At 39.1% G+C, this 23157-nt stretch overlaps 2 protein-coding genes across 4 annotated transcripts in view; one reads left to right on the plus strand and one right to left on the minus strand.

Annotated features, from left to right (window-relative positions):
- Positions 1–19180, minus strand: part of dph1 (diphthamide biosynthesis 1) — a 207464-nt gene extending 188284 nt beyond the window's left edge. For all 3 annotated transcript variants that reach the window (XM_058633730.1, XM_058633731.1, XM_058633732.1), the window contains exons 1-3: positions 19091–19180; positions 17245–17397; positions 2645–2708 (exon numbers count right to left, since the gene is read on the minus strand). In XM_058633730.1, coding sequence (XP_058489713.1) covers positions 2645–2708; positions 17245–17397; positions 19091–19145 — 272 coding nt within the window. In that variant the 5' untranslated portion in view covers positions 19146–19180. The remainder of the gene's footprint in view (positions 1–2644; positions 2709–17244; positions 17398–19090) is intronic.
- Positions 19181–20686: 1506 nt separating this feature from the next.
- Positions 20687–23157, plus strand: part of rtn4rl1b (reticulon 4 receptor-like 1b) — a 176674-nt gene continuing 174203 nt past the window's right edge. Inside the window, exon 1 of the mRNA XM_058634942.1 lies at positions 20687–21465. The gene's annotated coding sequence lies outside the window, so the exon portion shown is untranslated. The remainder of the gene's footprint in view (positions 21466–23157) is intronic.

Raw genomic sequence — 23157 nt, forward strand, 5'->3', positions numbered from 1 at the left:
AAAAGCTTTCAAGTGCCTTGAAAGACATTTTTCAAATTCACAAACTTTCAAGGATTTCAAGGACCCGTGGGACCACTGTAAATAAATCAGATGTCACTTCCCACAAATAGAGTCCAACTGTGATCTGAATCTCCTTAAAGGCTGGGCGATATATACTGGTAAGAGTAAGACTTATACCGGTATATTTTTGAAAGAGATATGTAGTTGAGACAATATCACTATACCGATATATTATATATTATTTTTATGTTGCCTTGCGAACACTATTTAATAAAGCCCGACCGCTTCAATCACGCCCTTTACATGTACATACTACGTAGTGCTCTCCCACCCACGCTACGCATCACAACAGGCATTTGAACGAAAACGTGGCGGACACGGTGCAGGTGGAGAGCAAGCAGTTGGTGGCTAAGAAAAAGAATAACGACGCCGTTATTTTCCTAAATAAAATGTGTACTTTTACTCCGATACATTTTTCTTTACCATCTTCGTTACTCGTTAATACAAAATAAAAGTTGAGCTATTGTCGTTAGTTTTGAGAGGCGCATCTGTTAGCCGCAGATTTTGGCTCTAAGTGGACTTAAAACACATCAGCGGCTCGTTGTTTACCGTGTCCGACATCGAGGCTCTGGTCTCCGAGTTTCTGTTGTACACTCCGACGCCAGGTTTCAGCTATCAGCTGTTTCAGCTGTCAGCTGAGTGGCCAACCGGAGAGCTAGCGAGCAAACCCGTTATAAAATATCGTTATTATATCGCATTTGAACAAAAAATATCGTGATATCAGTTTTGGTTCATATCGCCCAGCCCTAAATCCCCTCCATGACGAACAAATAAGCGGGGTGTTTGAAGGGTTCGTGGCAGCTCACATCACTCCACTCCTCCTGTTGACTTGTAACGTGTTTAGCATCGACTGCTCACCTTTAATGGGAGAAAAACTCTCCCGGGAAAACGAGGATCAAGAGGAGGTGAGAGGAGGCCACAACAGGGAGACGACGACCAGGGAAGAAGAGTGTGAAAACGACGGTCTCTGTTTACCGAGCACAAATTTTACCTTGCAAAGTGGAGGCTAAAGCACAGAGAACTATAAAAGACAAACTATTAAGTCTTTAATCTTGCAGCAATTCCTGCTGCAGGATTTTCCTGCTGGTGTCTGCGTGATGGAGTGCTGGTGTGCAGCAGGGCATAAGCCGACTGAAACAAGATGTAATTAACATGAATAATATCTCTTCCCCTCTCAAACTGTGAACAGTGGAAGTTGTGATATCTCCTCTCTCTTAAATTCAGCCTAATTGAGTCTCGTTTTCTGTTGAATCCCCTGACGAGGAATTAACACAAAACCTTTGCTCGCCTAAAGAATATCAAGTGGCCATGGAAGATAAAGGTACATTATTTGATAAATGTACTTTTATTAAGTCACAGAATGAACATGATTCGTCTTTTGAGATTAAAGGGAACGTGCTGAATTGAAATGGAGGCTGCGCTCGCGTCAACGGAACAATTAAAATTCTCATTTTTAGCTCACAAACTGTTTTGGTTGTGTCACCCAAGAGCCATTTTGACTGTTTTCATTAAACATCATGATGGTGGTTAGAAGGCTGTGAGTCGGTTGTGAGTCGAAACAGTCAAGGACAGGAGGACATTTGACCAGATCTCCAAAGATCCTGAGGACGACACAGTGCTATAAAGAGAGGCACGATCTCGATTGTAAATCTTCAAAATCAAAAGGTGGAATCAAGGATTTAACCACGCCCCCAGTGTGATATCCTGCAGACGTGCCAGAGGGTAGCAAGACAACACGTTAGCTCCTCCCACTAACACAAAGCTGCTGCCAACTAAGGCTGAACAATTATTTTGAAAGGAAATGCGATTGCGACATGAATCGCGAAATATATTCTCATTTTCATTCAGAAAAAACATATTTAAAAGGATTAATGTGTAATATTTGTGCAGCTCTGTGAGAAACGAACATGTTCTCTTCAGTCTGTAGAATAAGATGTGTAATAATAACACACATTTCAGCTTGAACAAATATTGCGTCACCTGTGATTTGAATTGCGGTAAGCTGTATTGCGATTTCGCATCGACTGAACTCGAACTTCTCTGAAATCACGGGTGTGGAAATATTTCGCGTTCCCCGCGAGTTGTCAACAGCCTTCGCGTCGCCGAAGAACGACTCGGCTCGGCTTGCATGATCAGGACGTAGGTGTAACTACGACAACGACTCCGTGAACACAGACAACTCTTCTGTCCTCACTTGGAGCAAAAACACCAACCTCAAAATTCAAACTGGCCCTAAAGCGATAACTAGAGCTATAGACGCGTTTGTAGCATCAGAGCATTAAGTGCTTTTATTGTGACGTGTAAGCGTTCTCTGGAGTAGAATGTGGGAAAGTTCATCAGAAACTTGTAGACGTCTCAAAGTGACTAACGTCCATACACATGAGAAGCACCAGGGGGCAGTGTGAGGATCAGATATATTCAGTGTGTCAGGTGCTGTGATATTTTGCTCCATCTCTGTTGATTTAAAGGGAAAACTTAGAGCTTGAACCCAGCGCTGGTGCTGCTCATTGTTTCAGAAGCTTTGAACAGGAGTGAGTGACGCAGCTCGGCGTCCGGAGCTCGGTGCTCTCTGTGTGAACCTCACCTCTCAATGATGTCAGCGATGACACAGGCGAACATTTGCAGGCCCTCTGGAAGCTGCAGAGCCACTGTGGAGACGAGACGGAGAGAGAGAGAGAGAGAGGAAAAATGAGATGAAAACATACTCGTGTTGGAATGATGCAACATGTCATTTAATACAGTTTGGACAGCAGAACTATACATAGCAACTGCAACTGGTTCACAGTACTTCACACTGACAGGAAATAGTGACAGTTCAGGGGCAATTTCCCATCTGCCACTGCAGTACTGTTGGTTTATTTTAGCCAGTGACAGGTTTGTTGGAAATTTAGTCCAAACCAATCACCACAGGTCTATCTCTACAGCTCAGGCATATACACAGCCATTAAACTCCCTCAGTATGCTTTCCACTCGCTCTGTGAGTCACAGTTTAGAACTCTCAGCGACTGAAACACATAAAAACACCACTTTCTCCAGGATTTATCTCTCAAAGCGGGAGTTAAATAATGAACAAACTGATGTAGCTGTTATGGCTTCACTCGCATTGGCTTCCCATTTCTTTTAGAATTGATTTCAAGCTTCTTTTATTCACATAAAAAGGCTCCTCATAATGTAACACCTTCTTACAGCTCAGATCTTTTAATATCTTGCCAGGCAGCGAGAACACAGGGGTCTGCTGATGCTGGGGTTTTCTTTAACAGTAGCCCCACAAAACCCAGCAGAGAAACTCTGGGACACACTGCTCTGCTACATCACACTGGCAACCTCTGTGGAGAATTTCAAAATAAGACTAAACATTTCCTTGCCTTTATTTCATGACACAGAAGATGTTTTTGCCCCTTTTTCGATGTTTTTAAAACATTTTCCTCACTTTTTATAGACTTATAGACAACAATTAACTTAAAAACCATGTTTTTTTTTTTACTAAACCTTCCAACACGTAGACTGGGCATAATGGTGCATTCCATTGAAGTTGGCAGTTGGAATTAGGTGACGTTATCCTACGAGTTACCTGCGTTCCAGTTAAGAAGATGGGGAAAAAACATGGATGCAAGGGAATCTTGGGCTTGACTTTGGGGGGCGCGTGTCACCAGAGACACCATAATACGAGTATTTGCTAAATTATATTGTGATATACTCGCACAAAAGCTCATGAGAGAGTGAGCACTTGGCACCATTAGTGGACTGAAACAAAGTTTTTTTTTTATGCTAATCCGCAGAAGTTCAATGCTTAGTTTTAACATAAGTAACGAAAAATATATGCTAAAAAAAATGTATACTTGGTGTCTCAAAAGTAGGGTTCATATTGGTATCGGTCCAATAAAGGTCAAAATCACTGGATCGGATATCGTACAGATGAAAATGTACAATCCAAAAATCCAATATATCGCATGCTCCACTATGCACAGACTGTAAAAATATAAATAGATAATGTTGTGGGCTGTTTATTTTAGTTTTTTGGGAGAAAAATATTTGTGAAACAGTTGGAGAATTATGTCTCTGAAATGACTCAGCACAAATGTGTCGTTAACAGCTTCATAGTTCATAAATGGTCTAAAATGAATGTATTCATTGGCAACGGTAGATACTGGATAGAGTTCAACGGGCCTGAAAATGATGACCCGACCAGGCCCACAGGTCTTTAAGGCTGAACCCGACGCAGCCCGACAGACTAGCATGAATTGTCCGCCCGAACCCCATCCGACCAGTACAATACTATTTTAAATGTAACTATATTAATACTATTTTACTATATAATACTTTACTATTTTATGTGAACACAAACAGCATCGTCATGGGAAAAATGTAACCCCATTATGTGTACGACTTATTTAATTCAATTCAATACAATTTGTATAGCGCCAAATCACAACATACATCTCAAGACACTGTACACAGTAAGGCAAAAAACCTTGACAATATTATAGAGAGAAGAGAAAACCCAACAGTTCACACAATGAACAAGCACAAGGCATCAGTGGAGAGAGAAAAACTCTCTTGTAACAGAAGAAGAAATCTCTCACAGAACCAGACTCAAAGATGTGCAGTATCTGCCTAGACAGGTTGTGGTGAAAGGAAAAATGGGACAGAGGAGAGAGACCAGGAGCAGAAATATAACAGTTGTATCAAGTTATAGATTTAGACAGGACATTTCTGAATCTTATTATGACGTGTTTATAGTACTACAATGTCAAATATACAACAAATGTATACTGATATCTGATATACTGATAATGACAATAATACTACCACTAGTGATAATACTAATAGCCTCCGAAATTCCAACTACAACTGGAAAGTACCATTTAATTTACTGTGAAACAAACCAGAAAAAAGTCAAATTAACAGGAAAAGTAGCAGTAGAGTATGTTTTGCTATTGACGCTAATGGTAGCCATCTTAGAATCCTATGTCGAGTTTGGTGAGGTTGCTCTAACTCTGAAATTCCAACTTCGGAATACAACTTGAATTTAATGCATATCCAGAGTTTTCAAACCCAAACAGAGCCAATTGTGTTTTTAAATGTCTGGTTTTGGGAGAGTGGTTTGGACTGCAGGCATATCCAGAACAAAATGTTTTCTATTTTTAAACATATAAATATATATATAAAAAGTAGAGTGGAGGAGGACTAAGTGGATTGTGCCTCGTTTCAGGCTCATTCTGCATCGAGAGACAGGCACGTTTTTTAATCAGCCAGGCAGAGGAGCCTGGAAGCACCGATTCCCTGTCACCTCAACTAAACCTGCCTGCTCCCTGTGAAAGGCTCCTCTCTCCTTTGTGTGCCCTCATTTTCCAAGAAAATCATGCAAAATACGAGTGTGGATGTAATGTGCGGCTACACATTCTGCTGGGTTTGCTGCTGATATAATAGCAGCAATCAGCAATGCATTAAAGATTCTACAACAGTTTAAAAAAAGAAAAAAGAAAATACATATGGAGGTATGATGAGGAAAAAGAATTTAAATCACATTTTCTGTGGATGTCTCAGTGTAAAGAGGTGTGAGCTCAGTATGAATACAAACAGGGGGTTTGAAATAAATTACCTCAAATGAAAATGTGAGGGGATTTTTTTCTTTAGGTTTAAAACCTAATCAATTTACTTAAGTCCATGTTTCTTTAGGAACTTTACCTTATGGCTACTTACAATATCTGGGTTTGATTAATTATACTGAATGTTATAATTTTATTTTCAGAATTTTCACTGAATTTAAAAAAAGTTTGAAAACTCTGCAGTTCATATGCCCAGCCTGTATGTGGCGCTACACCAAAACCAAAGAAGGGGATATTGAGGAAGGACACGTGGGATTCCAAAAAGTGGTGTTTCAATGTTCCCAAAACATTATTTCCATGAGGATAAAATGCCAAAATGTTAACAAAAAAAAAAAACTTTAGCAGATTCACCAAGACTTGAATGGTTCGTTTTGGTCCAGTACATCTTTTTTTGCGTTTCCATTAGGAATAGTACCAGAATAACTAGCCCCAAACGATCCATTCTTTGGTACCATTCCCTTGAGGGGGAATGGTACAGGTGGAGCTAGACCCACAACAGTCAGCTGATTAGGTGACAGAAAAGCGTCACTCCCTGGCGACTGGTGTTCGATTGCTTAGTCTATTCTCATACAGAGTTTGACATCTTGTTGAGACAAACAACCATAACCACGTTCCATGTCACTGTTCATTGTCGCCGCACCGGTACAACGTCACGATACATATCTCACTGGCATGGGAAACAGCCATTGGGAACAGCCCACACCCGTACTCTGATGGAAACACGGCTTAAACGTCTTTAAGAATTAGTGACATCTACTGGTGGGACGGCAGAGTCCGACAAACAGAATGTTCCGAAAAGTGTCTGGAAACATCGGTGGCCTTCATCTACCAGAGAAAATGTCATCGTTACAAATGTGTCAAGATGCTGTGGTCAGCTAGATGAAGTTGCATTGTTGTTCTTTATGTCTGTATCAGTTCATGTGGGCAGAGCCATTCTTAGTTTGGGTAATAAGCTTCCTCTTCATAATGAGCTCATGCTGCTACAGAACAGGCAGCACCAGGCGGTCGACTTCACAAAAACACAACATTTAGTGAAGAAAGTTTTTTTTAAGGCAACAAAAAGCACACAATTTGAATTTTTAAAGCCATTACACACTGAAAGGAACATATATATGGATACTATATGCAATTTCTCTTCATAAATAAAGCTAAATGTTACACACTGCACCTTTGACCTTTTCTCTACAGAAACAATGATGTAAAATGAGTACATGACACATTTTCATCAATATACAAATGTTCATGATGCTGCTGTTAGCTGTGGATCTATAGTGACATTATTCTTATTGATTACATTACAAACTCATTATATGTGGAGCTGCTGTTTCTTCTCTTCTGGACCAACACTCTTAAATTACTATGCTATAATAAAGTAAATTATCAGTAGCATGTGCTGTAATAAGCATTTACTAACTGTTAATTCATGTTTTAACTCACCACGTTACCCAAGTTAATGTTGATAATCGGATTTTCTGTATTAAGATAATCATGAAAAGAGACAATCTTAATAATGCAGTGCTTTGAATAGCCTCCAGGGGAGTCTGCATCTCTCCGCTCATTCAAGGACCTCATGATTTATAACCAACAGTCTGTGATAAAAAATAAAAATGTTCACTTAAAAATATGGGGAGAATTTTGTGTCTTTTATGATGCAATCAAACAGAACAGACCTAAAAACAAACATTTTTCTGAAATCATCAAAAAGAGGTTTGTTTTGTGTTTGATTGACAAAATAAAGACACACAATTCTCTCCATAAATGAAAGAATAAACATGAAGAGATGTTTTATCCCTCTTTTGTAACCATTCCTCCTCACTTCAGAGAATTAACAACTGTTTCTACATTTAAATCTTTTCTGGTTAAAAGTAGGTCAACATTACTTTTGTTATTTTGTTATAAACTTAGTTAATTTATTCATGTTTTTTTTTTAGTTCTTACTGCTTTTTATTGCATTCTCTTTATTGTCTGAATTTATGTTAAGTTATATTTACTGCATGTATTTATACATTGAGTTGTCTTGTCTTCCAACTCAGGGACAATAGATGCAAATTAGCTCTGCAGATACAATAAGATTTAATTGTGCACTGGCTCAGTAAACAATGAATGAATGAATGAATGACTGATTTGAATGTCAATTCCCACATGGAACAAAATAATGTTACTTTTGAAATGGACGACTGATGTTTTGTGTTTTTTCCAATGCAAACATACAACAATACTACTTTATTACATATATATACATATACATATATATATACACATGTATATATATACAGTACATACGTACATACATACATACATACATAAACATATATACACACATGCATACTCTACAATGATTGTAATCCAGTTAAATTCCTGGTAAAAATTTCCAGGAACATGAGTTGGGGAATTTTGGAAATATTCCAAATAGGACACTTTACATGGGATTATAGGAATTTATGGGGAATTAATTATCATTTAAAAAAATATATATGAACATTTGGGGAAATTGCTTAAGCCATACAATCAAACAAAAACATTTGTGGTTTACATTTGTGAGTAGAACTCAATTAACCAATGCTTAAAACCAAAAACAAGAATGTTGAGGTAAATATGCTACAATATATGATTTAAGTTCCCAACCTCCAATTTTGAAAAATATCAACTTTATTCCCATTAATTCCTGTTAATTCCCATGGAAAGTTTTGAAAATTCACACTATTTTGGAACCGTAAATCCATGAGGGTTTTGTTTGTTTGTAAATGTTGGCTATTTTGCACTTTTATTTTAATTTAATATTTGCCTTTATAAACGAAGAAAGACATTCTTAACTCGGACAAGTTTGGTGAGAAATTGCCTCCGAATTGGCGTTCAATCCAAGTTGGTCGTCTTCCTGTTGGGTTTAGAACATAGGTCATCGTTGACTTTTTTGACCATCCTAACCTAATGAACGTGTGTACCAAGTCTGGTTCATGTACGGTAAACGCCAACAGCAGATGAGCTAATAGAAGCTTTCTGCGTCAGTTTTTAGCCCCTCCCACTTCGAATTGTCCACGTTTTTTCACGAAACAACTTTTCACACGTAAAGTTTCACAAGGATTGATGCGCTCACGAAAATCCAAGAGTTTTGGGGTATATTCAGGTCCTCAAAAAATGCGATTCATTTCGAGGAAAAACTGGTTTTGCACCAGTATCAGAAGAAGGAAAAACAAATCTACCAATCCCATAGTTGATGAGTATTTCAGTTTAAACTCTCAATTTGACGATAATCACAACTCAAACTGCATCACACCTCTTCTTCTTCAATAACTTCATCGTCTTCTGAAACTGCGTCACCTACGGCAACAATCACAGGTGGGACAGACAAAAGGCCGGGAGGTTTTTTACAGAGGAAATGGAGAGGAGGGAGAGAAGGGAGGAGCCAGAACACTACTTACTGATGAAAGGTTACGGGATCACCGGGCGCTCATGCGGACAGTGAGAGACAGGTAATTACGTGGAAAAGGGCAAGTTTATTAACAGAGAAAGGTTTCCGAGTAAACCTCGGTCACGACTGACAGCAGCAAAGAGCTTCGTCCGCCCGCGTCAGACACTGCACGTGAGACTGGAACATTTGAATCCAGCACAAAAACGAGAAGACCCTACAACCTGGTTCAGACAGAAGCAATAGACGCTGCACCTGTGGATAAACAGCTGCTGTGTCCCTTTAAGAGCCATCTTAAGGTCATCTCCTCTTAGACTGTAATTGTGTTTCCATTAAAGTTTTTTGCAAAATTAAGGCGATATTTCTAAAATTTTGATTTTAGAAATCTAAAAGAACTTGCTGGTGTTTCCATTAAAATGTGTATTTTGTGTATGACCTGTAATTCTGGTCTCACAACATCCCATTTATTAACATATTATTCACCAACTACATTTAACTTCCCAGAGGTCAATTTTGAAAATTTCCAGTTAATTCCCAGTAACTCCCATAATTTCACTTCATTTGCAACACATTTTTCAAATCCATAAAATCTCAGAAGATGTTGTTAAATATTGATTGGCAATTGGTTTTTCCCACAACTTAAAAATCACAGAAACTGTTACAAACAATTAATCAAATATCAAAATAGTTGATAATTCATTTAATAATAGTTTTAGAGCTGCGACTAATGCACATTTTAAACATCATTAATCTGTTAACTGTTTGATCCAGAAAATCCAGTGTTTGTCAAAACAATTGTCGTTGTCGTGGTTCAGAGTGATGAAAGAGATAATATGAATTCTAATTTGAGCAGCCACGAGAGTTCAGAAGCCAATCTGATTTCAATCACATTTCAATTCACCTGCAAATGTTGCTTGAATCAGATTTGAAATGATTCAGATTCCATTTTTTTTGCTTGTTTCCAAGACTTTCCAAACCCATGTGGATGAAATCAGAATTTTTTTTTCTGGCAGCATTTTCTGGCGTTGTGTGACTTCAGGAGAAACACTGATCGCCGACACATGGCCATATGTCAATTTGCAAAAACAAAACGTTCCACGCGTCACGTTAATGACGCTGTCATACAACAGCTGTACGAGTAAACAAGAGAGCAACAGGTGGGATTATGTTAACGATCGAAAACAGGATGTAAACCAAGGAACTGCAGGCACAGGCAATTTATCAGTGAACGGCAGACTGACTGCTCAAGCCCAGGGATTACTCTGAATATTCAAGAGCCAGGTTAGAGTTTGGAACACGAGAGTCAGGCCGTAGACGGAGAGTTTCCTTAGCTGATTAAAAATGTGTGTGAATGTATATGATAACATACATATACATAGATACAGGATGAGATGTGACGTACGTTTAAATCATGTCAGTCAGCTGGAACCAAACAAAGAAGACAAATGACTTTCTATGTTCAGCAGCTAAATCTTATGGCGCAGACGTCACTTTTCCATTATACACTTCCAGCACAGCTTGACTGTACTTGTTTTTTTCTGTGATAGAACCAGGTGTTTTTTAAGTTCCTGCTCTGACAAGGTTCAGCTGAGCCGATAAATATGACGTCAACAGACTGAAACCTACACCCCAGCCCGCCCACTCCGCTCTGCATCGGCAAACCGGCTTGCTCCCCCCTCACTGAGAGGATCGCAGAGGCATTCGCAGAACTCGAGACTGTTCACTGTCCTAGCTCCCAAATGGTGGAACGAGCTCCCCATCAACATCCGGACAGCGGAAAGCCTCCACATCTTCCACCGCCGACTAAAAACACATTTCTTCAGACTCTACCTTGACGACAGCGACGACGGAAAAAAAAAAAAAATGTATACATCGCACTTATGACTAGCACTTCATAGTTTGGCTTACTTGAAGCTCTTACTTACTTCTAGCTCTTATTTGTACCCAAATGTTTAAATGCACTTATTGTAAGTCGCTTTGGATAAAAGCGTCTGCTAAATGACATGTAATGTAATGAAGGTCACTGATTGGTCAGAGAGTGTCGTCATTGAAGAGTCATGAGCGCGACGTCAAAGGCAACAATGTCCAACTATAGATCAACGTTAAAAGGACTTAAAAATCCTACCTTAAGTTCAAAAATGTACTTTAAGTTCCAAAATGTACTTAAATTTCCAAAACGTACTTATAATTCCAAAATCTAGTTAAATTTCCAAAATCTACTTATAATTCCAAAATCTACTTAAATTTCCAAAAATCTACTTATAAATCCGAAAATCTACTTATAATTCCGAAATCTGCTTAAATTTCCAAAATCTATTTATAATTCCAAAATCTACTTATAATCCATAATCTCCAACATTTAGCAAAGCAAATGTGTAAAATGTCAATATTTAACAGAGGAGTGTGGTGTACTTAGCATTTTATCAATGAATATATGGATATTATATCTGTAGATGCTGACAGTTCTGGTCTTAGATTTTTTTTTAATATTGTCATATGTTAATAAAGTATCTGTGATGGCTTTTCCTGGTTTTAAAGGCTGTTGCATTGATAAACATAATATTTATTCAATATAGTGATTCAAAATAAAGGTCACTAAATTACACTCCTCTCCTTTCAAGCCTAATTATTTGTGTTACAGCAGAATTTGACCATATTTATAGTCAGTGTTGTTGTTTGTAACACAAGAAATAAAGCAGGCATTATCTGAAATGAAAGGTAATAAATAAGTATAATTTACAATCATGTAATACAGATCATAAACAGTAGATTATATTTTATTTTACAGTGTATTTACAGTCTATTGTCACTCTCAAACCTTTCAAAACATCTTGTATCATGTCACCATATATAGATATAATATCCATTTGTAGCCTTCAGTGTGTTACACAACAATTATTTCCAGCATTGAAAGAATCAAACGGAATCATACTTGAGGGGGGAAAAAAATGTGAAAAATTAGAAAAAGCATAAAAGATGAAGTCAAAGAAACACAAAGCATCATGGCCTTGAGTCTTGGCGGACCTTGAATCCATGAAAGTGTCTCGCTCGGGGGATTGTGAAACACCCGGGGAGTCATTCCCTTTGCCAAGGTCTCCTCACAACTAAACGACACACAATCACTAGCTTTGCAGAGTTGACAGTTTGCTTGTTTCCTTCAGCCTTAAAACAATACAAACACATGGAGCATTAAATGATTTCCTTTAAGTTTCTTCATTTTTTCCCCCCCTCCACACTGTAGTGACTTTTCTGAGAGGAAAAGCTGTAATGACACAGTAGTTACAACCACAGAGCCAATATTCTCACTCTAATCCTGAGTAACAGTTTGGTTTTAACGATAGTGAAATGTTTTTGTAACATTTGTGTCGTAGTCTTTATGAGGGCTGCAATTTAATGAGATACTATATTCTTCCATGAAGAGACTGAATGCCAAGTAGCGAACAGTTACACACACATCCACCAACAGACTGCCTGCCAAATAGTGAGCTGTTCTAGACATCTACCAACAAACCTGCTGCCAAATACTGAGCTGTTCTATTCATCCACCAACAGGCTGGGTGCCAAATAATGAGCTGTTCTCTATAGCCACCAACAGACTGCCTGTACAATAATGAGCTGTGTTGTAAACATAACCAAATGGACTGACTGCCAAACAGTGACCCATTCTGTTTCCACCAAGAAACTGACTGTCACTAAATTAGCTGTTCCGCACATCCACCAAGAAACTGACTGCCAAATAGTGAGCTATTCTAGACATTCACCAAGAGACTTCTTGCAAAATAATGAGCAGTTCTCAACATCACCAAAAAGACTAACTGCCAAATAATGAGCTGTTCTCTATATCCACCAACAGACTGACTGCCACATAATGAGCTGTTCTCTATATCCACCAACAGACTGACTGCCAAATCATGAGCTGTTCTCTATATCCACTAACAGACTGACTGCCAAATAATGAGCTGTTCGCTATGACAGCCTCAAAACAATATGAAACACGATGAGCATTCAATTCTTTTCCTTTTAGTTAGTTTTTTTCCCTCCGTGCTTACATGACTTTCCTTAGAGGAAAAGCAGTAATGATACAGAAGTTACAATCACAGAATCTTGGAGAGTTAACTCTGCATTGATGATTGCTCAGTGCCGATGTGAACTGCACATCCAACTAAATCACAGATGGCCCAACCACCTTCAGCACAAGTGCTCATGTCTAGACTGACAAAACAACCATGGCTGAGGACTATTTTCTTCAATTCATTAATGTTATTTTCCTCTAAATGGTCTTTTTGTGTCAGCCAAAAATGACAGAAATGCTGGTTTATTTCAGTTCAGAATACAAAAGAACTCTCAGTTTAGCAGCAGTCTAAGATGGCCTTTTCTCCTCTGTCTGAACACTGTGTTCCATTGCAACTGAAAACATGACAATAGTGGAAAAATAGCTGGATGCCAGTGGAAAGTTCAAGCGGATCACAGTCAGTGGTATCTACAGCCTGGACACGCACACATGTTTGCAGAACAGAGATTTAATAATCTTAAAGGTCCAGTGTTTCAAACTGAGGCAGAACAGTGAAGATAAGATCATTATAATCACTTTTTTCTCATGTTATTTTTCATTCATTCTAAACATCCATCAACAGACTGACTGCCAAATAGTGAGCTGTTCTATGTATTGACCAACACACTGACTGCTGAATAATACGCTGTCCTCAACATCCGCTATGAAACTGACTGCCAAATACTGAGCTGTTCTATAAATCCACCAACAGACCAACTGCTAAATAGTGAGAAACTAACATATCACCAATAGACTGCCAAATAATGAACTATTCTACATTACCACCAACGGATGACTGCCAATTAGTGAGCTGTTCTAGACATCCAACAAGAATCTGATTGCTAAATAGTGAACCGTTCCGTATATCCACCAAGAGATTGATTGCCAAATAAAACTGTTCTTTATTTGCACTGTTCTCTGTTCTCTATATCCACCAAGAGACTGAGTGCGTGCACAATAATGAGCTGTCACCTACATAGGGATGTAACGATTACCGGTATGACGATAAACCGCGGTAAAATTCCCGACGGTTATCATACCGTTTCAAATTTTAATTATCGTTAAAACCGCAACTGATTACCGAAAAACTCACAGTGATACTGCTCATTTCCTGGAGAAGCAGCAGCACCTGAACGGCACTCGCTCAAGCGGGCGCGCATGCGCAGTTTGCACTGTCTGTCCAGCGACAACACGGCTGAAGCCACCTGCGCTCCAGAGATTACCCCCCCGTAAGATCAGAAGTCTGGGCATATTTTGTATTTTTAAAGGATGTTGAGAGTAAAATAATTGAAGACAATCAATCCTTGTGCAGAAAATGCAAAAAAAAAATCTCCGCGAACTTCGCGGCGCGAAGCCACTTCCAATATGATGAGCCATCTCCGTGACCACCACACACAACTTTTCAGCGGGTAAGTCAACAAAAACGGGATTTCGGAATAGTGGGAAACGTCATGGTTTGTCTCGCGAAAGCGAGTAGTGTGCAGACGACAGATACCGTAGCAGACCAAAATGTGTTTGTTTCTGTGTTTTTTTATTTTATTTTTATGCTGTGTACGACCGCTGCTACTTAATTATTATCCGACACAGAGTGAGGACCTGTGTGTGTGTGTGTGTCAGTCAGTCAGATGATAATTATGAATAATAATAATAATAATAATAATAATAATAATGATAATAATAATAATAATAATAATAATCATATAATATAAAATATCTTTTTTTAAATAAAACTTGGTTAAAAGATTTCAGTGTGTGTGTGTTCAGTACTTTTGGAACATTTTGAACACATCTAACAATACCGTGATAATATTGATAACCGTGATAATTTTGGTCACGATAACCGTGATATGAAATTTTCATATCGTTACATCTCTACACCTACAGTATATCCATCAACGAACTGGCTGCCAAATAATGTGCCGTTCTAAACATTTACCAACAAACTGACTTCCAAATAGTGAGCTGTTCCATAAATCCACCAAGGATCTGAATGCTAAATAATAAACTGTTCCACACATCCACCAAGAGATTGACTGCCAAATAGTGAGTCGTTCATTAAGTCCAGCATCAGACCAACTGCGAAATAAAGAGCTATTCTATGTATCCACCAAAAGACTGACTGCGAAATAAAGAGCTATTCTATGTATCCACCAAAAGACTGACTGCAAAATAATGAATTATTCTATATATCCACCAACAGACCAACTGCCAAATAGTGGGCCTATTCATACACCCACCAACAGACTGGTGGGTTTCGTGTGGATGAAGACATTTCCTGACAACTTTCTTAAAAACTACAAAGAAAAAATTTGTTTACGTTTTTGTTTCCGTGTGGACAGGGTCTTCAACTCATGTCTGCCTCAGGTGGACATCCCATAACGATCAATCAAATAAAGCCGACTTTCAGGTAAAACCCGGGGTTAAAGAAACAAGAAAAGCATCTAGTTATAACGAGAAACAGCTCAGATATTTGTTTCTCCCCCGTGGCAGTTCTACACTTCCAGAGTTTCTCTTTAAAGAAACCTTCTTTAAAGGTCGTCGTTCATATATCACAGATGAAATCATACTTTTTTTGTACGGCTCACCTGAAGAACCTTCAACTCGCCCTGAAACCAGAAATCCAGTCGCAGACATGTCACTCACTCACTGTTATTGCTTCTCTATGAGCAGCACAACAGACTGAAGCCAGCTAGTTATTATCACCTAATTAAATTTTTGCTCACTTGACTTTTTCCCGAAACCAAATGTGCAACACTAATCCAGACAGATTTGCCGATAGCAGTTTGAGAGTCTGAGCCGCCGAGCTGATCTTGTAAAGAGCCGACACGCGACGACGCAGATAATATCAAAACAACACAATTAGATTCAAATGTGAAAATTAGGCAAATACAACACAGCTTTTGTTACTATTTATAAACTCAGCGGAAAGAGGCCGCGGGTGTCATGTGTGTGTGTGTAAAATGAAATTCCTCTGCGTGTATTTAAAAAAATAAATAAAAAGCACAGTCGATGAGACTCAACGGGAGTTCAAAGGCTGACAAAGGCACAGATGGACACAAAGGGAAACAGAGGGAGACATGGGTAATAAGGAATAAGGTGTGTTATACTCTCACAGAGGGAGAGAGAGAGAGAGAGTGGAGCTCGGGAACAAAATAAATAAATAAATAAGTAAATAAATGTCACAACAAACAGTGAAAGCCAGCAGGCTGCAGTAAAACCACACAGTCACCGCAGGAACATCCGAAGAATGAGTCAACCCTCTCACTATGACATCTGCATACCCCCCCCCCAGGCAGGAAATGACCGGGCAATAATTTAATAACAATATATCTGTATCACAATACAACAAAGTCTCTCTCCATAGAGACGAGCTGGTTTTATGGTATGTATTTATATAGAGCTTTTCTATTCTTACACTACACTACACTACTACACTACAGTTTTTACTCATTCACACGCTACACCATGGGCTTAAGTAAGTCTTTGCTCAAGGACACATGTAGACGAGCAGAGTCAGGAACTGAACCCACAACCTTCCACAGTTGAAAGACAACTGGCCCTACCACCGAGCCACCATGACTCAATCCTAACTCCTCACTTTTTACTTTTTAACTTCTAAAACTTAAGTAGATTTTATATCAGAAAATTACTTACGTGATATTTAAGTACAGTTTATGTCATAAACTTCGTAATTTTTATAAAAAAGTGACTTTAAGGTACTTTAAGTACCTTAAACTGTATATTTGTATGTATATATATAAATATATATATATATATATATATATACACACACATACACACACATACATATATATAGGGCTGCTACGATTAATCGATAACTTAATCATTGTTTTTTTCATTGCGTTTTTTATAGTAAAACCAGTTTTGTGTGATTTTTCAGCTTCTTAAATGTGAAGATTTTCTGGTTTCTTTGCTCCATAAAACAAAGAAATCATTCAAGCTGAATCATTTTGTGTTTGTAAAAAAAAAAAAAGACATTTGAGAACATCATTATTTCCAGGTTTGGGAAACATTTTTCAAGTTTACCTTGAATTCTGTCATCTTCCCCCTGACATAATCTGTAGTCTGTGTTTTTATTAAAAATAAGAAGAGCTCACCTCTCTTAGCTTTGGCTTGTCTCACTCTCCAAACCGTCTTGTGAATCTCAAAGTTGTAATTCGCCGGCAGCACTTTGATTGCCTCCTGTAACTCGGAGTCTTGCAGGATTTCATCAGGAATCTGATTGGCTACCCGCCGAGGTCCTCGTGGTCCTGAAAGGAGACGATCACAGGTGCAGTGAAGATTCAGATATTTACAGCCTACAGATACAGGTGTTTTCACTCTTATTTAAAGGTTAACGCAGCAGGAAAAGCAACATTTCTGAGTGGGACAGTGACAGTGAGTCACCCTGATACTGAGGAAGCTAAATGGAACTCAGCCATTTGATGTTCACTCAAAATCCTTGTTTTTTATTCCACAATAAAAGCTTCAGATCAGTTGGACGAGCTCATTTTCATCTTTTAAAATCTGTTTTTGGGGCGGCGTTTAGCTCAATTTGTAGAGCTGCGACCCCACGTTGAGACTACAATCCTCACTGCAGGCGGCCCCCGTTTGAATCCCGCATCGGGCAGCCCTTTCCTGCATGTCGTTCCCCCTCTCTGCCTCCCCATTTCCTGTCTCTCTCTCCACTGTACTGTCGATTAAAGGCAAAAAGCCCAAAAAATATACTTTAAAAAATTAAATAAAATCTGTTTTCATGAGGTTCATGCAGGTTTTTCAAATGTCAATTCAAGCACTTTCAAGGTCAGTTTTCATGCTTTTCCAGCACCTTACAGCTGTATTAAATTACAGCTGCAGTCACTAATAGATTATTAGAATAAAGACCAGTTTTCAGATTTTAAACGCGAATATTTCCTGGTTTCTTTGCTCCATTTAACTAAAATCTACAATAAAGCATTGTCATTTTTGAGGTTTGGGAAACACTGATCAATATTTTTTCAACATTTTCTGACATTTCATCAATTAATGGAGAAAAATAATTGTCAGATTATGAAAATAATCCTGAGTTGCAGCCCTGCATTCAACATGTGCAACAACGTATTAAAAAGAGAGAGAAATATTCAAATGTTGACCCTTTTGACATCATGTATCAGTTATTTCTGAAATGATGTATCAGGACCTGTCTTTAGAGGCAACACTGCACCAAATGATGCTAAATAAAAACTTCAGAGATGTTCTGAAGTTTGGTAATAGCTCTGAGGAGAAGGAGGAGGAGTGATACTGCTCAGTAAAGTTATTTTCCTTCAGCCAAAGTCTCCAAATGTGTCCCAAAGCTCTGCAGTGATAGGCCACGAGTAATGAGGCAGGAGAGGATGGGAATTGGACAAATGTGTCCTTGTAGCATCTTCTAAAATTAATTTTGGACGAGCTGCTGGGCAGTTTGAAATATCAGCTGAAATGGGAGCAACACTGAGGGACATTCTGATGGAGCTCAGCACAGCAGCTGCTGCTCTCAGGTCCAGGTTCAAGCAGCATTTTTAAAACGTGTGCTGCTTCCTGACCGTGAGGACTTCATGTGTATTTCCTCACACTTCTTTAGGCTTTTCAGCTTTAAACAAACATTTAACGGACGATTTTTCTTTTTTTGCCACAGAAACACATGAATGTGTCGAACATTGTTGAGTCACCGCGAAAACACTGTGAAATTAAAGACGAGGCTCCAGAATCCACGGTTTTAAACACATTAATGTTTGAAATAAACTCATGTTTGGGTCAATTTAATTGTAATTATTGTGGTAAATCTTCACAGTGAACGACAAACACACACAGTCACCGTCTACTGTTTGAATAAAACCGCGTAAACGGGTCAACTTTAGCTCGTTAATTACGTGAATTTAAACACAAACGTCACATGTTTCCTCCGGAATAATTCAAACATTTCAGTTTCTCTCGGTGTTTTTTTACCTGAAGGTTTTTTAACAGCGACCACGGACAAGACTTCACTGACAGGAGCCGCCATCTTTTCTTCTTCACAACAACAACACGTGAGGAACAGGAAAGGGCGAAGCAATCGAGTGACGAGCGCAGCGGAGAGAAGTCGATCACCGAGGTAACGATGTGGAGCAGGAATAAAATAAAATAAAATAAAATAAAATAAAATAAAATAAAATAAAATAAAATAAAATAAAATAAAATAAAATAAAATAAAATAAAATAAAATAAAATAAAATAAAATAAAATAAAATAAAATAAAATAAAATAAAATAAAATAAAATAATTATGAAAGACAAAAAATATATACAGTAAATAAAATAAGATAAAACAAAAAATTAAATAATAAAAACTAAATTAAATGAAACTAAATAAAAATAAATGATGCAGTTTCACAGTGCTTAGTAAAGTATGTCTAAAGTGTGTTGTTTAGTTATATATAATGTATAAGAGCCAAATGAATTAAACCAAATTAACAATCAAATAAAAAGAACATATATGTATATCAATAATAAAAGCCACTGTCCAGTCACAGTTGAGTATAATACTGAAGTATAATATTTATATTCATTATATATTTTGTCTTTATATCATGTGATATGAGGATAAAATTACATTTATTGCTAATAATAAGAAAAATAGTGACGACACTATGAAACATAATCATATTAATCAGATTTCATTTTATTTATTATGAATATAATAATGTAGAGTCACCTGATATGAAATTGAAGGGGTGTGTGTGTGTGTGTGTGTGTGTGTGTGTGTGTGTGTTTCAGGTATTTCTCATGTTGTGGGGACCTTATTCTGTTTACACAGTCACATGATGATGAAAAAGTCCTGATAATGTAGATTATTAGACGCGTCGTATGGTTAAGTTAAGGTTAAAGTTAATGAATGTCCTGTGAAGTCAGACTGTGTGTGTGTTCCAGGTATTCCTCATGTTGTGGGGACATAAATCTGTTCAGGCAGGAAGACAAATCCCCATAATGTGTATGGGGATTTGTCTTCCTTATGGGGACACAATTCAAGACCCCTTAACACCAAAACCTGGTTCTAATGAGTCAGTTCTAATCAGGAACTGGTTTAAGTTAAGATTTGAATTGTGGTTAGTAATTAACTGGTTTTGGTTAAGGTTCGTGACAAGACATTCATTTAGTCGGTTTAAATGAATGGATAACACACACGTGCTATCTCTTTAGGACATTTTTTTTGTCATAAACGCTGACTTTATCAGGACCAATGGAGACCAAAACCTGGTTCTAATGAAGCAGAACCCCTATTTTGTTCTAAAATAAACTGGTTAAGTTTAGGACTAAGATTTAATAAACTGGGGTTATTGGTTAAACTTTGGATTAGTTAAGGTTAAGGTTATAAAGATAAGGCTTTATTTAGTCTGTTGAATAGAAGTCAGTGCAGAGACCTGAGAAGAATAGCTGCACAAACCGGTGTGTGTGTGAGAGAGAGAGAGAAAGGTAGAGAGAGAGTGTGTGTGAGAGAGGGAGAGAGAGAGAGAGAGAGAGAGAGAGAGAGAGAGACTGCAGGCGCAGACAGAGGCAGCAGCAGAGGCAGAGGATGAGGATGAAGGATGGAGCAGGACCAGGCTCTGCCCGGTGAAGCATCTGAACCCGTGAAACACACTTTCTCTCTCCTTTGATCCACGTCCACGGGTGGAAAAGCAGAGGATTCCACAGTCACGAGTGGAGAGAAAGAAAGAAAGAAAGAGAGAAAGAGAGATAGAGAGAGAGGAGCAGGCGTCATCAAAGTGTACATTCAGGAGGATTTGATGAGGAGTCTGCCGTCATAATCCCACATCAGAGGCGGAATAACTTGTGTTAATTAGAGATTGGGAGCGGGTGAGATTGCGACGTGGACGCAGGAGAGCGGAGAGTCTGAGATTGTGGAGACTTGGATTTAAAATATCTGCGCTTCAGCGTCGACTTTTCTCCCCCCCCCACCCCTCACATGTGATGTTTTTGCAGCCTCTCTGTGCGTCTGTGTGTTTGCAGCAGACACAGACCGAGGCTGAGCACGGGACCTGTGCGCGTGTGGAGTAACCGCTGTTTCCTGGAATTTATTCTTCTTCTTCTTCTTCTTAGGACGATGATTGTTATTATGATGACTGCTGCTGCCTGAGGAGGAGATTATTATTGCCTTGTGTTCGCAGTGAAACTCCACGGGGAGAAAGAATCCACGAGGAGTGACAATAAGTGACATTCAGCTGAGCTGCGGATCAACTTCACGAGGGGAGCGCGCGACTTGGACTTTCTGGAATATAAGACTCTCGATGATTGTCAGAGGACAGAGGAGGAGGAGGAACCGTTCATCCTGCAACATGTTCAGAGGAGGTGAGTCAACAACAACAACAACAATAACAACATTGTATCTGCTTCTTATTTGTTTGTCAGTGGTTGAATTAATGCGCGTAATGTGACATATAAGTGTGTGTGTGTGTGTGTGCGCGCAGCCTCTCTGTGCAGAGCGTGCATGGCTGCGTTCCATTTCTGTGTAAAGACACAGGTCATTTATAAATAATGCACCGCAGATGTTACACAGAGAATTTGGGTGTCCGTGGTGTTTGCACGGAAGCCTTATCTCTGTCTCTCACACACACACACACACGCGCACACACACAGGTAACTAACCTTAACCATAACCAGTTAACGACTAACCCAAACTTTAACCTACAACCACAATTCAAATCTCAGTCCTCGGAAATGAGGTTCTGCCTCAGTAGGACCAGGTTTCGGTCTCCACGAGGACTACTGGTCCTGACAAGGTCAGTGTTTAAATACAAGAACACACACACACACACACACAGTCTGGTTCCACATGACTTCAGAGGACCTTGCGTTGACTTTTTCATGGACACTTACTTTAACCTTAACCATAACTACTACTGGCCTAATCCTGATCCTAATCCTAACCATCTTAAAACATTAAGGGGGACTTGATTTTTGTCCCAATAAGGAAGACAAGCCCCAACAATGTGACTGCGTAAACAGATGTGTGTCCCTACAACATGAGGAATACCTGAAACACACACACACACACACACACACACACATGCAGGTTCTTGTATGTTTTTTGTCATAAACACTGAGATTGTCAGGACCTGTAGTCCTCATGGAGCCCAAAACCTGGTCCTAATGAGGCAGAACTAAAACCAAACTAGTTAAGTTGGTTGTAGTTAAGATTTGAGGGTTTGTCCATCAACTGGTTATGGTTATGGTTAGTGATGAGGCTTTGTGGAGTCTGTTTAAATGAATGGAAGTTTATGCAGAGTCCTGAGAAGAATAGCAGCACAAACACACACATTCACACAGTACTCCATGAATACAGCTGATGGCGCACTGCAGTTTATGAGTTGCACCCGGGTCACAAGGCTATCTCTCTCTCTCTCTCTCTCTCTCCCTCTCTCTCTCTTCCCCTCTCTCTCTCCCTCTCTCCGTCTCTCTGCTGAAGCTGTATTATTATCTGCTGTGTGTCAGTTCATCTCGCAGTGATGGATCAAACCACAGTTCACAGGTTGATTCTCCTCCGGCTGCAGGATCGCGATCAACACTCAGAGTGTTTATCACTTCACAGAAAAAAAAGGGCAACTTTTCTGTCTCACGTGCATAGATACAGTCGATGCTTCATTTGCTTCTCTCTCTCTCTCCCTCCCTCTCTCTCTGTCCTCCTTTCCTCGGCTTTAATTGGCGATACGGCGCGGTGTAACTGTCTGCTCTGGATGTCTGACAACAGCAGGGAGAGTAAGAGCTCTAATGAGAAACACATTACAGTAATTCATTCTCTCATTGTGCCATCGTGGAGGCAGAGGGATGATTCCTCAGCCCTTCACTTTACAAAGCACCGCACCGTCCAACGGCACTGCTGCCATCGACGTCCGTCCTGAGTGAGACCAAAAACAAGCACCCGGTGGGGGTTTGAGCACACGTGTGACCACGTGAACACAGTGATGCTGTGTTTCCATCATGGTACGGTTCAGTTTGGACTGGTAAAGTCCTGGATCAGGCTGAGAACAGTGTCTTTGCGCG

This window comes from Solea solea, chromosome 7 (assembly GCF_958295425.1).
Source record: "Solea solea chromosome 7, fSolSol10.1, whole genome shotgun sequence".
Taxonomy (NCBI): Eukaryota; Metazoa; Chordata; class Actinopteri; order Pleuronectiformes; family Soleidae; genus Solea; species Solea solea.